We start from the raw sequence: 14,529 nt of genomic DNA, 5'->3' as shown, positions 1-14,529 counted from the left end.
TTTCTTATATTATTATTTGATATTCATCACTTTACTTTTGCTTACATATCGTCACGTGAATGCAAGAACTAGGTAACTCGAAATTTGCGTTTTTTAGTTACCTCTTTTATAGCATAGCAAAAATCGCACAAAATGTAATGCAAGATCTAGGTAACTGATCGGACGATCTATTTTCCAATATAACAAATAGGTAAAAGACAACGAGACATATTCCTTAGTGCAATAAATAAGTAAATAGGCAATGTCACAAAATATGAAAAATCAAGTTACCTAGTTCTTGCATTCAGGCGACGATATTATATTTCATTATTTAAATTAAGCAATTAAATAATTATTTAATTTAAACTTATAATATTACTTTTTAATTATTATTAATGCAAACTCCACTTCCGGCCACAAGCTTTTGCGTCATCGGGAGTGTCATTATTATTATTATCGTTCAAATAAATGGTTGTTATTATTATTATTATTATTATTATTATTATTATTATTATTATTATTATTATTATTATTATTAAAGAAAAAAATAAATATTATTATTATTATTATTAATATTTTTATTGATCAGTCTCCTCTCTGCAAATAGATCCGTGAAAGCTAAATATTGAAGAATAGCTATTGCCAAACGCAGTGTAGGTTCTTTGAAAAATGGAATTTAAAGAAATATGTCTCATTATAGCTTCTGTTATATCATCAGGAAGCATTTAAATTCTAATTTTAAATTTTGTAGTGCGAAATTCGTTCTGAGTTTGTTTCCGTGTTAATTATTGTTTAATTAAAATTGGCTATGTGGTAGATGTGCCATATATTTTAGTTAGGGGTAGCTAACTTTATTTAAATAATAAATAACAAAACCAAAACGAATTCTGTGCATACAATATAATTTTCTAAATGAAAAAGGCATTTAAATCGTATATCTAGATTTGAAAAAGTGCGCTATTTTCCAGTATTGAAGTTTTTTTTCGCATTACAATGGCTGCACACAAATATTAAAACCCTAACGGAAGAAAGGTGCACATGATTTTGTGTCTCGACTCCAGAGGGTAATGACATATGGATGCATCGGGCCCGGCCGGGCTCGCACCCTCCTGATAATTGAGGGTGTGTCGCCACCACTCTAGTCAAATCAGCTCTAACTTCCCAGCCGGCCGTCCGTCCAGCGTTGCTTTGGGCGGGGTCTCCAGCAACTTCCGGTGCGTCTGCACCGAAACGACTCACGTAGTAGCACAGCCCGTGACGTCATGGCTTGGGTTGCCTGACGTTTTCTCGCGACGGCGGCGATCCAAACCAGTGAGCGCTTTGTGGTGCAGACGGACTGGATTTGTGGTGAAGCTTGTGTAGGCCAGCAGCTCCGTTTAATATGGCGAGCGAAGAGAACAACGCCGCGGCGACGGCACCAACAGACGCGTCTCAGAACGATAGTAATAAGCAAGAAGCGGCAGAACCCCTGATGGCCGGGCCCGGCGGGGATCAGCCAGCGGCCCCCAAACCGGCGGTACACAAACAGAACTACGAGAAGGACGTAATTTATCTGTACCAGTTTTCACGCACCCCAATGCTACCGTCGTTGTCGCCCTATTGCCTGAAGGTGGAGACATGGCTTAGGCTGGCTGGGCTCAAGTATGAGGTAAGTGACTCTCCCGAGCTAATTTTCTGCAGATTTCGTTGTCGTGGCCTACTTCGCAGCCATAGAAACCCCGATCAAGTGTCATTGAACCCGGTTAGGCATCCCTCGCGTTTGGAGGGTACATGCATAGCTCCGGGCTACAAGGGAATGTGATTCTGTTGCATCGTCGGGGGTTGTAGGCAATATGGTGGTACATATTACTCAGAACACTGTATAAATGTTCGTAATATCGGAGCAGTCGCGTTCTGTCAGTTACAGACTGCATACAGGTCATTGTTGATCTTTCGTGGTCTGTTGCATATGATATAATGAGGTTACTAGGTGGCATAAGAAATTTGCTTGCACCAGTGCACACAAAATTAATGCTACATAATTCTCTAATTATTCAATATTTAATATCTACTAAAATCAAGCTATTACGTCAGTTAAAATAATTATTGTTAAATTATTAAAAAATTGAGAAAGTTGACAACGTAAAAAAATATTTTTATTCTACTAAGATACATTATAGTAGACCTATCCGAGTATTTGTGTTTATATTTCATATTATCCGTAGCGAAAAATAATTTAGTTAATTTGTTTTTCATAGTTTCAGACCACAAAGTTGATTTATAAATTGGTTACAACCGCAATCACTCGTGCATTAAACATAATAGGTTCAAACAAGAAAACATTTGAACATGTTTGAATATGGATTGAGTAGTTTTGTGTACTTTCCATTCTTGAATTCCGTTAAAATGAAATAAAATATATGCAAGTATGCCACGATTGCTTACTTTTTATTCGTTTCAGTCATAATTCGCAGTGTAATTTTATTTCATTATTCTCTGATACAAAGCCAATACAGAATTAGGCTAACATATGATCCAGCAACAATGGGACTAACTTTAATTAATTTTTAACCGAAATGCAGTAAAATTAGTTTTACACTTACTGCAAAATAAATAATTTTAGAACACCAGTATGTGAGTTGGTATTATTTTTGTGTGTTGGTCAGTAAAACTGTGAACAAGTTTTGAGTTCAGTTTCTTACGTTAATTGTTTTTCAGATATGATCCTATGTAAAGAAATATCGATTGTTTCATTAGCAATTAATGCAATTGCGCTTTTTATAATTTCACCACTTGAAATTAGAGTTCCTGTGTCATATGCTACTCTTGAAGAAATCTAGCGTAGAGTCAGAAGGATCTTCAGAAGAAATCAGTGTTTTTTAATCACACCTTCATTTCTTGTGATTGGCTTTGTAATCTGCTAATTTTGACTTTGAATAATGTGATTCGTTTATGGTAAATGTTCTTCGTAAGGACAGTACAGTCTGTTCATGATGACGTCAAAGTTGTAATGTTACTATTACTAAGTTCTTTAAACTTATGTGTTGTTCTTGGCAGGGTGCATAATTTCCATTACAATTTACTACCTTTACAACTAAACTGAAGCATTTTTCATTTTTTTTCCTGCCCGTAATATGTGAACAACGTTGACTTCGTAAGATTTCTTTGTTTTATTCAAACGCTGCTTTCATCAATTCATAGTAGGAGTTGAGGCTTCTCCCTGGAGGTCCGAAATTATTTTATTATATGCATTAAGTATGCCACTGATAATGCTAATTTTGTGTATTTATTTCAATATACGTATTTCTTGTTTGACTGTCATTTCGTTGCTAATTTTTTTCTCGCTCCGTTATTGTTTTCTGTTACGTGTTTCTCTTGTTTAGTTTTTTGTATTTTTTTTCTCCTTATTAACTTAAATAATTTCGCCTTTACGATATTCTTCCTTTCTTCTACCTCTTTGTAATTGTTTAATTAATTTTTTCTTATTTAATTATTTTTTTTCTTCATATTTCCCTCTTGTGTCGTCTTATTTCTTACACAACTTCGGTCTCCACTAGCACATTCGGTGCTAAAAGTGGGTAGGTACATATACTGGCGTTCATTAGAAATCTCGGTAAATTTTATATCGTTTTTGGAGGATTTCTGTAAACATGGCGGGCTCAAAATTATCTAGTTCTGAAAGTTATTCGAAATGTGACCAAGGATTACATTCCAACCCATTTTAATTAAAATGTTTCTTTACTTTTGATATTTTATTTCATAATAATTAATAAAATACGTTTGTGCGAGATCGTGCGTATTTGCTTGGTTTCCGCACAAAACCAATCACACATAACAATTTCCCTCTTCTTACCGCTTAAGTGACATATTGATTTTACTGCTTTAGGCTTTTAACATATTATTTTCAGAGACGTTCAATATAGTAATAATTATAAATTGGAAACTTACCACTGCAATTTCACCAAAATTGCACTGTTAATTATTGTTTTTAAATATTTGCAAAAATTAAGTAAACTCTACAACTCCACTAAAGTTACTGCATTCGTGATGCAAGTAACATTAAGGAAGCCGTGAAAAAATCAACAAGATTCCATAGACTGGGGGAAAAAAAAGACAGACGTATAGTATAGTATAGTAGACGCTGGAGTACAGTAAACACAGAAAACATTTTAAAGCAACAATGTTGAAGATAGATATTTTTGTTTTGCAAATTTGCCGTCGTTGAACAGAAACCAAGGTGGAGATTTCATTGCAACTAATTAGAAATTCCTCTTTCAGGTATGTAATAAACGATCTTCGCACAAAATAATGTACGATACACGAGCGGTATGTTTTCTTTCAATTCTCGGAAATTAAAAAAGCTCAACTACGTTTCGCTTTTTCAAACTTTTCCTGGATCATGAAAACTTCAACATACCGCTCTTGTAACGCATATTACTAGGCCTATTACCAGTTATTGAATAACACAGAGCCTAAAGAACCATAGGCTACTGAATTTTGTTACAATCTTAAAAGCAACAATAGAGTTTACAATACGTTATTTTGTTTATTTACGAAGTCCCCGTCAAAAGATAAAGTTTACTGGGATGTAAACATTTACTAGGAATTCTTATGAACGCCAGTAACTTAGTTTCATTTCTGGGGACATGTTTCTTTTATTACAGTTTCAGGTCCTGTTGGTACAAGATATGGAATACGTTAAAGTTGAAGATAGTTTTGATATTTGTTGTGGTAAAAAAATCACAAATACCGGATTTCAGTTGCTATTACACATCTATTAGTTGTATTAACACAAGCTATTTCATATTTTCATGCTGTGATTTGCCCCATTAACTTGTGCTGTTTGAACATTCCTGGGTTACCTGTAAGGACATAAACTTGAGGCATTTCTGTTCGCCACATTTTACGGAAGGGTGGGGGTAATAACTTAAATAGATACAGGGAGGGATGGCAGATCTCTTCACAGGACTAAAGTGGCTGGAGCATGAAGCAGAGCTGTAATCTCCATTTCCTGCTGAGGGGGTTAAGAATGCAGGGGTCTTCAGAGTGCTTTCATGATGTAGACGGGACTTCGTCTTACATTAGTCTGTAGTGAGTGAAGCCCACAAAGCTGTAATGAAATACTGAAATTATATTTTAAGATACAACAAATAATTACTTGATTATTAACCTAAAATTACATTGATGTGGCAATTTATTGTCCAGTGGGATTTTTTGTTACTCAAAGTGGAAGCATAATCAGCTTTTAGAATTAATCCAAGGGACCCGGGTTCGATTTTCAACAGAGAATTTTGATAAAACTCCCATGAGATAGGGTGTGTCCTTTAATGTAATTAAAGAATTTAATTTGCCAGAAGATTATATAGATCTCTTTCTGTATACCGTCATATAGCTGTATTTAAAATTCTTAAATACCGTATTTGAAAATAAGAAAAATACGGACTTCATTGTTAAATACTGAGCATTATACAGGGTGTACCGTAAGTTGTGTCATGAATTGGAGGTTATTCTTTGAGATATTTCAAACAAGAAACGGTTTAATACAATTTTGCTCGTTTCTAGTTCCTTTTTGAGATAAAAATTGTTTCATATTAAATATTTAATAGCGTGGTTTGGGAAAGCCATTGATTTAATTTCCAATATGCTCAGTCAATTTAAGAGAGCAGTGTATTATGATCTAGGCCTAGTAAATGACCGAAAGAATTTTAGTTTTGTCCTTCAAATATGCAGAAATTTTATCCGAACAAATGTAGCTTTTGGTTCTAAAAAAAATAAATAAATGTTACATTTGTTCGGACCAAATTTTTGCACATTTGAAGGACAAAACTAAAATTCTTTTTATAATCCATTATCATAGTACACTCCTTTTAAATTGACTGAGCATATTGGGAACAAATCAATGATTTTCCCAAAACATTCTATGAACTGTTTCATATAAAACAATTTTTATCTCGAAATGGAAATAAACACGTGTAAAATTGTATTAAACTTTTTTGTTTGAAATAGCTCAAAGAATAACCTCCTGAAATTAATGATATTACATACTGTTCACCATGTATAGTCTACCGCTGTGGAGTAACGGTTAGCGTGTGTGACCGTGAAACAGGTTTCAAATCCTGGTTGGGACAAGTTACCTGGCTGAGTTTTTTTTTCCGGGGTTTTCCCTCAACCCACTAAGAGCAAATGCTGGGTATGGCGATGGACCCTGGACTCATTTCGCAGGCATTATCACTTTCATCTCACTCAGACGCTAGATAACCATCGCAGTTGATACAGCGTCGCAAAATAAAACAATAAAAAGCTTTGTATACATGCCTACATACATAGGCTACATGGTGCAATTCTTAAAAAAATAATAGGCCTACATTTACTTTATTTTAATTAACATTTTCCGTCAAACACACCAAGCTGTGCACAAGTTGTAATGACAAGGTAATTGTGTCTAGAAAGTCTATTTTTATTCACAAACTCGTTTTGTAGAAAAATGCAGAGGGGGCAGTTAAATTATCCTCCCTAACTTGGACGAGCAGAGGCGGAAATATTTTTTTTTTTTTTTGGAATGGGGAGGGGAGCCCCTTCTCATTCTTCCCTACAAATTGCACTCTTAATATCCCCACAAGTGAGGAAAACGGACTAGGCAGAGGATCTGTTATACAGAGCTCGAATATGCACGCATGAACGTGTGCTGAAATACGTATGATGCAATGTGCACAAAATTTACTAACTTGTGCATTATAAATATGTAGTTAAAATGAATGTTCTGATAGGACTGAGATTATGGAATGAATTTACTGTATTCTCTTTTCGGTGTGTAATAAAAATCAGGCCGAGAACTTCCTTTCCAAATGTTATAATTACAGCTAATGCTGAAGAATAATTTTGGTCTACTTCCCAAGGGTTTACCGATAGTCCTCACGTTGCAGGAATGGAAAATAGTAGTGTTGCCAAATTTATGTATAAATTACAGGGCGGGATTCTGTTCTTTGGCAGAACTTCCAGAACGGTCCTTTGGTCCTCCCAGCCTCCTATTAAATAGGTCTTTTGGGGGGGGGGTGCTGACCACGTATTGCGCTCGGCCGCGGGTTTGATTCCCGCTTGGGCTGATTGCCTAGCTGTGTTTTTTCCTAGATTTTCTCCAACCGTAGGCGAATGTCGGGTAACATATGGCGAATCCTCGGCCTCATCTCGCCTTCACCAAATCCATCGACGCAAGGTAATTGTGCGTGTGTACTATGTCAACATTAAATGAACTTACCTTGTTCATATTTTCTCCTTGTAACATTTCTCAATATTAATGGCATTGCCTTCTCGTACGTTTTCTCATTGAAAGAATAGGAATTACCGGTAATAAAAACGTTTCCTATGAAAGTTGTTTGTTTTGAAGAGCTTTATCAAGTGGTACCCTATTTGACCAGACTCCCATTTGAAATTTTAAAGTGATACGCCACTGACCCTGTTAGAGCTGATTGATGAAATCAAGCTCAAGTGAAAGTTCACATTTGGTTTAGTTATAATTATTTTTGTCTCGAAACTTTTAATGCACTAGTTTCCGAAATAAATGACACGGGTGGTCCGAGTCACCCACTGCCTTTTCGTACGTTTTCTCATTGAAAGAGTAGGAATTAATAAAAATGTTTGCTATGAAAGTTGTTTGTTTTGAAGAGCTTTATCAAGTGGTACTCTATTTGACACGATACCATTTAAAAATTGAAAGTGATACGCCACTGACCCTACTTCCTGTTAAAGATGATTGATGAAATCAAGCTCAAGTGAAAGTTCACACGTGGTTTAGTTATGAATATTTTTGTCTCGAAAATTTTAATGCGCTAGTTTCCGAAATAAATTACTGTTACGGGTGGTCTGAATCACCCTGTATAGCTGAAAAAATGAAGAAAACCTTCAGATCCTAAATTAACTTCATTATTTTCAATATTGAATTTACAATTTTCCGAAATTGAGGTTAACTTTTCCGAAATTATAATATTAGCTCTTCCGAAATTGGGGTTGAAAAGATATTTATATTAAATTATATTATTAGTGTTGCGAAATTAAGTATAAGCATAAAATACGAAACTTATTTCGATTTTTCTTACCGTAAAAAGTCGTGTATAATAGATTCGAGTGTTGAAAACTTGCAAACATCAGCTCAATCTGAATTGTGTAAATAGCGAAATATGACTTCAAAACTTTTCCCCATCGAAGTAGGATTCATACATTCAGTACAAACGTGTGTGTCTGTGTAAAATTGTAAACTGAGGCATAATTACGAAACAAAAATTTGCTGTTACTGCATGTTTCAGCATACAAGTATGACATTGATATGATAAAAGCCTAGAAGCCTAGTAATGTGTAACTTGAATCAGAAAACTTTTTCATGTACTTATTCTGAAAACAAGAATAAGAAACGAAACTGTTGGAAAGAGTGGATAAAGAAAGAATAATGCTGAAACAGATCAGAAAGAGGAAAAGGAATTGGCTAGATCAATGATTGAGAAGGAACTGCCTACTAAAGGATGCACTGGAAGGAATGGTGAACGGGAGAAGAGTTCGGGACAGAAGAAGATATCAGATGATAGACGACATTAAGATATAAGGATATGTGGTTACAAAGATGAAGGCAGAAAATAGGAAATACTGGAGAATGGTGGGTTTGCAGTAAAAGACCTGCCCTTGGACAGAACACTATGAATGAATGAATATTCTGGAAATAAGTGTTCGTGTATTCATACACAGAATCGTGATTCTGATTTTATTTGTGGAAAGAATGACTTTCGTATGCTCCAACACAACGCATTTTCAGTACATAAATTCGGGCGTATGATACTCATGTTACAGAAATCCAGTATGTCCAATCTCAGAACTGTTTTAAATTCATAGTATAACTTCATAATTGGATTGACGATAAGAGGGCTTTGGTATCTTTGACGACATGCGTTCAAGTATGTGAAAGATAGTGATGTACGGCATATTCAGTGTTATGTGCCATTGACCTCAAATGCCACACATTTCTTATGACGTGCCTGGTTTTACTCATTTATCACTGGGCTTTCAAGCTCATTATTTAATTGATACAGGATCTTCTTACATAGTTAAAAACTGAATAGACTGTCTTGTAGTGAAGTACTGACTTCTTAATTGAGAGCCAGGAGGCAGAGGGGACTAGAGGCGTGGAGAGGGGGAACGTGCTTTTATTCTCTTGGGCAGAATATATTAAAGTATGCCGCAAGTGCTTATTTCGCTTTGTTCACTAATAATCATGTCATCAGTGTTGTATTATGAAATCAATTGATTAAGCGCTAGTAATTCTAATGTGCCCATTAAACGTACGTACAGTCCGTTGGATTATTTGTTGTAGTAATATGTTTGTCAATGGATAGTGACGGATCATACAAATTAGTTCCTGCACCATACAGGGTAAGGTTTTGTTCTGTATTAGGTCTTGGGTTCTGGCCAAATTGACTACTGCCCTGATTATGAGAATCCACTGCGACAAGAATCAGGAAGATTGGCTTAGTTAATATAGTGATTGGTTTGGAAAATTGCACAGGTTCGGTTTTGGTCAGACAAGTGGACTATTATTATTATTATTATTATTATTATTATTATTATTATTATTATTATTATTATTGTTATTACATCAGCTTGTCTATGCAGATGACGTGAATATGTTAGGAGGAAATCCACAAACGATTAGGGAAAAACACGGAAATTTTACATGAAGCAAGTAAAGGTTTGGAAGTAAATCCCGAAACGACAAAGTATATGATTATGTCTCGTGACCAGAATATTGTACGAAATGGAAATATAAAAATTGGAAATTTATCCTTCGAAGAGGTGGAGAAATTTAGATATCTTTGAGCAACAGTAACAAATAATAATAATAATAATAATTAATAATAATAATGATTTATTTAACCTGGCAGAGTTAAGGCCATATGGCCTTCTCTAACTCTCAACCAGGAGTAAAACTGCGTTACAAAAAACACTACAATTTTACACACAAAACTGAATAAGATAATAATAATAACAATAAAGATAATAATAATAATAAAATGTAACAACAAGTAAGTAGAAATCAGACATAATATATAGAAATACAGAAAGAAAGAAAAGAGCATAATAAAATGTGAACAGGTCAAAATAAATGAGACATACAAAGTATAAAAAAGTAAACAATTATTGATAATAATAATAATAATGATAAAAATAAGAATAGTAATAATAATAATACTAATGGTAGTAATAAAATAGTGCAGTACAAAGCATACAATGAATACAATAGTTTTAAGTACACACAATAAGAAAAATTATGATTATATATAGCTCAACTTATCATATTATAGATATACCATTATCGGAAAATATGAAAACAAAAATATAAAATAATTACACTCGGGAGGAAATTAAACGCAGAATAAGTAGGCCTATGGGAAATGTCTGTTATTATTCGGTTGAGAAGCTTTTGTCATCTAGTCTGCTGTCAAAAAATCTGAAAGTTAGAATTTATAAAACAGTTATATTACCGGTTGTTCTGTATGGCTGTAAAACTTGGACTCTCATTTTGAGAGAGGAACAAAGATTAAGGATGTTTGAGGATAAGGCTCTTAGGAAAATATTTGGGGCTAAGAGGGATGAAGTTACAGGAGAATGGAGAAAGTTACACAACGCAGAACTGCACGTATTGAATTCTTCGCCTGACATAATTAGGAATATTAAATCCAGACGTTTGAGATGGGCAGGGCATGTAGCACGTATGGGCGAATCCATGTATGCTTGCTTATAGAGTGTTTGTTGGGAGGCCGGAGGGAAAAAGACCTTTGAGGAGGCCGAGACGTAGATGGGAGGATAATATGAAAATAGATTTGAGGGAAGTGGGATATGATTATATGTAGACTGTATTAATCTTACACAGGATAGGGACCGATGACGGGCTTATGTCAGGGCGGCAATGAACTTCCGGGTTCCTTAAAAACCATTTGCAATTATTATTATTGTTATTATTATTATTATTATCATCATCATCATCATCATCATCATCACTGTTTCTCAATTGATAGCTCATTAATTTAATTCATGTTTTTATATATAGGCTACTTATATAGGGTAAACCAGAACTCTACCGACAAACTTTCACAGGTTGTTCAGGGATGTTGGCTGAGTGTTGTGATATAAGGAACTTATATGGTCTCCAGTGACTTCTTATTGATTAATGTGTTGTTGATATGTTTACTTGTAGCATGTCGCTTGGACGGTGATAAGATGGGTTTTGATAGATTACAAGAAAAATTAAAAAGTAATCAACTGAGTTCTGAAGTAGGTACTGTAATATAAACTGTCGCCCTCAGTAGTGCAGTTGGTATAGCGCTGGCCTTCTACGCTCGAGGTTGCGGGATCGATCCCGGCCGAGGTCGATGGCATTTAAGTGTGTTTAAATGCGACAGGCTCATATCAGTAGATTTACTGGTATGTAAAATAACTGCGGGACAAAAATTCCGGCACACCGGCGACGCTGATATATCCTCTGCAGTTGCGAGCGTCGTTAAATAAACCATAATTTATTTTATTTTAATATAAACTGTAATGTCCACACCTGTGAAGTAACGGTCAGCGCGTCTGGCCGCGAAACCAGGTAGCCCGGGTTCGAATCCCGGTCGGGGCAAGTTACCTGGTTGAGGTTTTTTCCGGAGTTTTCTCTCAACCCAATACGAGCAAATGCTGGGTAACTTTAGGTGCTGGACCCCGGACTCATTTCACCGGCATTATCACCTTCATTTCATTCAGACGCTAAATAACCTAGATGTTGATACAGCGTCGTAAAATAACCCAATAAAATAAAAATGAACTGTAATATAAACAATACAAAGATTACATGAGTAATGAAACAAACTATAGAACAAAACTCATACTTGTTTGTCGTCGTTGTTCCTGCAATAACTCCTATGTGACATATTTATCGATTTTCAAATTTTTGCTCTATAAATAACTTAAATAGTGATACAGCAAATAATAAAATCTCCTATATTATGTAATTATATTTTTTTGTTTCGAAAATGTAAGAATTCACAGTCTCCTATGTACGGCAGCCGTAGATGAATAAATGTGTTTTTTCCTCCTACTGAAAGATTTTATATTTTGCACATAGGAGTTATTGCAGGAACAACGACGTTGTTAAGCACTACACTGTGTACTCTTCACTTCGTTTAAAGCAGCTGTTCGAAATGTCGATCACCATGATCTCTTACAAACTGTACAGAGACTGTACTCTCAAAACAGTTGATTGGCTTACGTTGACATGTCGTACAATACGGCGACTGCTGAAATAATAATGAGTATATTGCTCAGTAATAAGTCACCGGAAACCATAGGTTCGTTATATCAAAACACTCAGCCAACATCCCTAAACAATCTCTGAAAGTTAGTCGGTAGAGTTCTGGTTCTCCCTGTATAATTCTGTTTGTTGTTGTTTTGTTTGTAGACGCTTTAACATCTGTGGTCATATGGCATGTACAGGATCTTTGAGTATATCAGTAGACCGTTTTTACTATGTAGTTCCGTCCACACCTGTGGAGTAACGGTCAGCGCGTCTGGCCGCGAAACCAGGTGGCCCGGGTTCGAATCCCGGTCGGGGCAAGTTACCTGGTTGAGGTTTTTTCCGGGGGTTTCCCTCAACCCAATACGAGCAAATGCTGGGTAACTTTCGGTGCTGGACCCCGGACTCATTTCACCGGCATTATCACCTTCATTTCATTCAGACGCTAAATAACCTAGATGTTGATACAGCGTCATAAAATAACCAAATAAAATAAAAAAAATTATGTAGTTCCTGTTTCTATTGCCGTGTGTTGTAGATGTCTTGTGTTCATGTAACTGATTTCCGATTTTGATTAATGTTTATGATATTGGTGATTGAGGCGGTGATGAATCGTAGTATGTAAATTTACAGTCCGTCATTTGCCTTTATTACTGAGGGAAACCATAAAAAATACCAGTCAGATTGGACGGCCACGCGGTTGAATCCGGGACCTCCCGAACGCGAGTCTCAAACGTTACCATCTGAGCCAATTAGCTCGTTTTTTTTTTTTTATTTCTTATGGCAGTATTAAATCCCAAAGTCATATACCCGGAGAAGCCAAATCTTTCAGACGCCATATCGTCGTTTGAATCTAGTTCTTGTTTTCACTGTACACATGTTTGTGATACCCTAGATCATATATGTAACAGATATGTCGGGCTTATAGGCTTTGAGGTTAACAACTTTTGTCAGGTTTACTACGCTGCCATCTAGTTGTTACATAAGAATTCACGTCATAATTCCCATTTGAATTGCATTAGCGACTGTGCTGCCATCTCGTGTTCGTTTACGGCGGACGGGTAGCGATCCTGGCGGTTGTTTTCTTCAAAGTGCTGCCGATTTTAACGTAGCGAGGAGTTATCTGTTACATATATGATCTAGGGTGATACGTACTGTCGGTGACTCAGGAGAAGACGAGAGCGGACTGAGGAGGAAGGGATGTGAACAGATAACGTACGACAACACGTGCAATATTTGTACTGCAGTAAGCGGAAACATTAGGTCTCCTTCTGTTCAACTTAGCTGAGCGATGTTTATAGTAATCAACAACGATAGTCAAGAAGGTCACATTCTTTCCGCTCGTCTTCTCCTGAGTAACGGACAGTACGTGATCGATAGGGAACATGAAATTATATTGCTGAACGATATTGTATTATGATTCGTTATAAAATTATTGATGACTCGATGTTTTTTCTTTTTATAGTTTTATGTATACATTGAAATGTTTCTAGAATGTATGTACAAGAAAGGGATAAAATATCTGTTCCTTTGTAGGTTTTTAGTTTGCTCTGATTGGAACACATTTTATGGCTTTGGAATTCTCTCACTTTTATTACTTAGCTGCCGACCACCAGCTAGGATCATAATACTCAATCTTCTTCAACGCAGAAGAGAAGAATGAAGACAATAGCAACTGGAACGAGCACCTATTAAGAATGGGTCCATATTAAGCACGCCAAGACGTTACGAAACACAGAAACATTGGCTACAAATGTAGAATGCCAATGAGAAACAGTAATTTAATGTGATCGAAACGGGTCACTTAAAAAAAAAAGAGGGGGAGGGAAGAATATGGAAGAGGGTGGGTGGAGCATAAAAGAAAATAGAAGCGGTTGAAAATTAGATGATGATGATAATAAGACGACGATTTTAAACTTTCAGTAATTGTTAATTTTATGCTTGAGTGCGCTTTTAAGAGTAAGAAAATTGTTGAGCATAGTGCGCAATAAACCATAACCACAAAGCTTCAGTACACCAGTTTAAATGATTAAACTCCCTTACATTTGTATATCACTATCCTTTGGAAAACGGTCTCTATAGCAATAGACGCATGATAATTGCGGATGAATAACTATATACATATTTATTTTTTATGTGAAACTTTTATATTTGACCTACAAGGAGAAAAAATTTGTAACGTTTTGATAAAGGTTTACTCTGACGTCACTCATGGTACCATGGAAACGAAAGTGTAAGATGAATTTCGTGTCTTGCGATTT

General features: G+C 35.7%; 1 protein-coding gene across 1 annotated transcript in view; it reads left to right on the top strand.

Moving 5' to 3' along the window:
- The first annotated feature begins 1,257 nt into the window (after positions 1–1,257).
- The window catches only part of fax (failed axon connections), a 166,969-nt gene continuing 153,697 nt past the window's right edge, over positions 1,258–14,529 (top strand). Inside the window, exon 1 of the mRNA XM_069814574.1 lies at positions 1,258–1,627. Within this exon, the coding sequence (XP_069670675.1) occupies positions 1,361–1,627 (267 nt within the window). The 5' untranslated portion in view covers positions 1,258–1,360. The remainder of the gene's footprint in view (positions 1,628–14,529) is intronic.

The sequence above is a fragment of the Periplaneta americana genome, chromosome 2, assembly GCF_040183065.1.
Source record: "Periplaneta americana isolate PAMFEO1 chromosome 2, P.americana_PAMFEO1_priV1, whole genome shotgun sequence".
NCBI classification, from domain to species: Eukaryota; Metazoa; Arthropoda; class Insecta; order Blattodea; family Blattidae; genus Periplaneta; species Periplaneta americana.
This window is presented reverse-complemented; position numbering and strand designations above follow the sequence as displayed.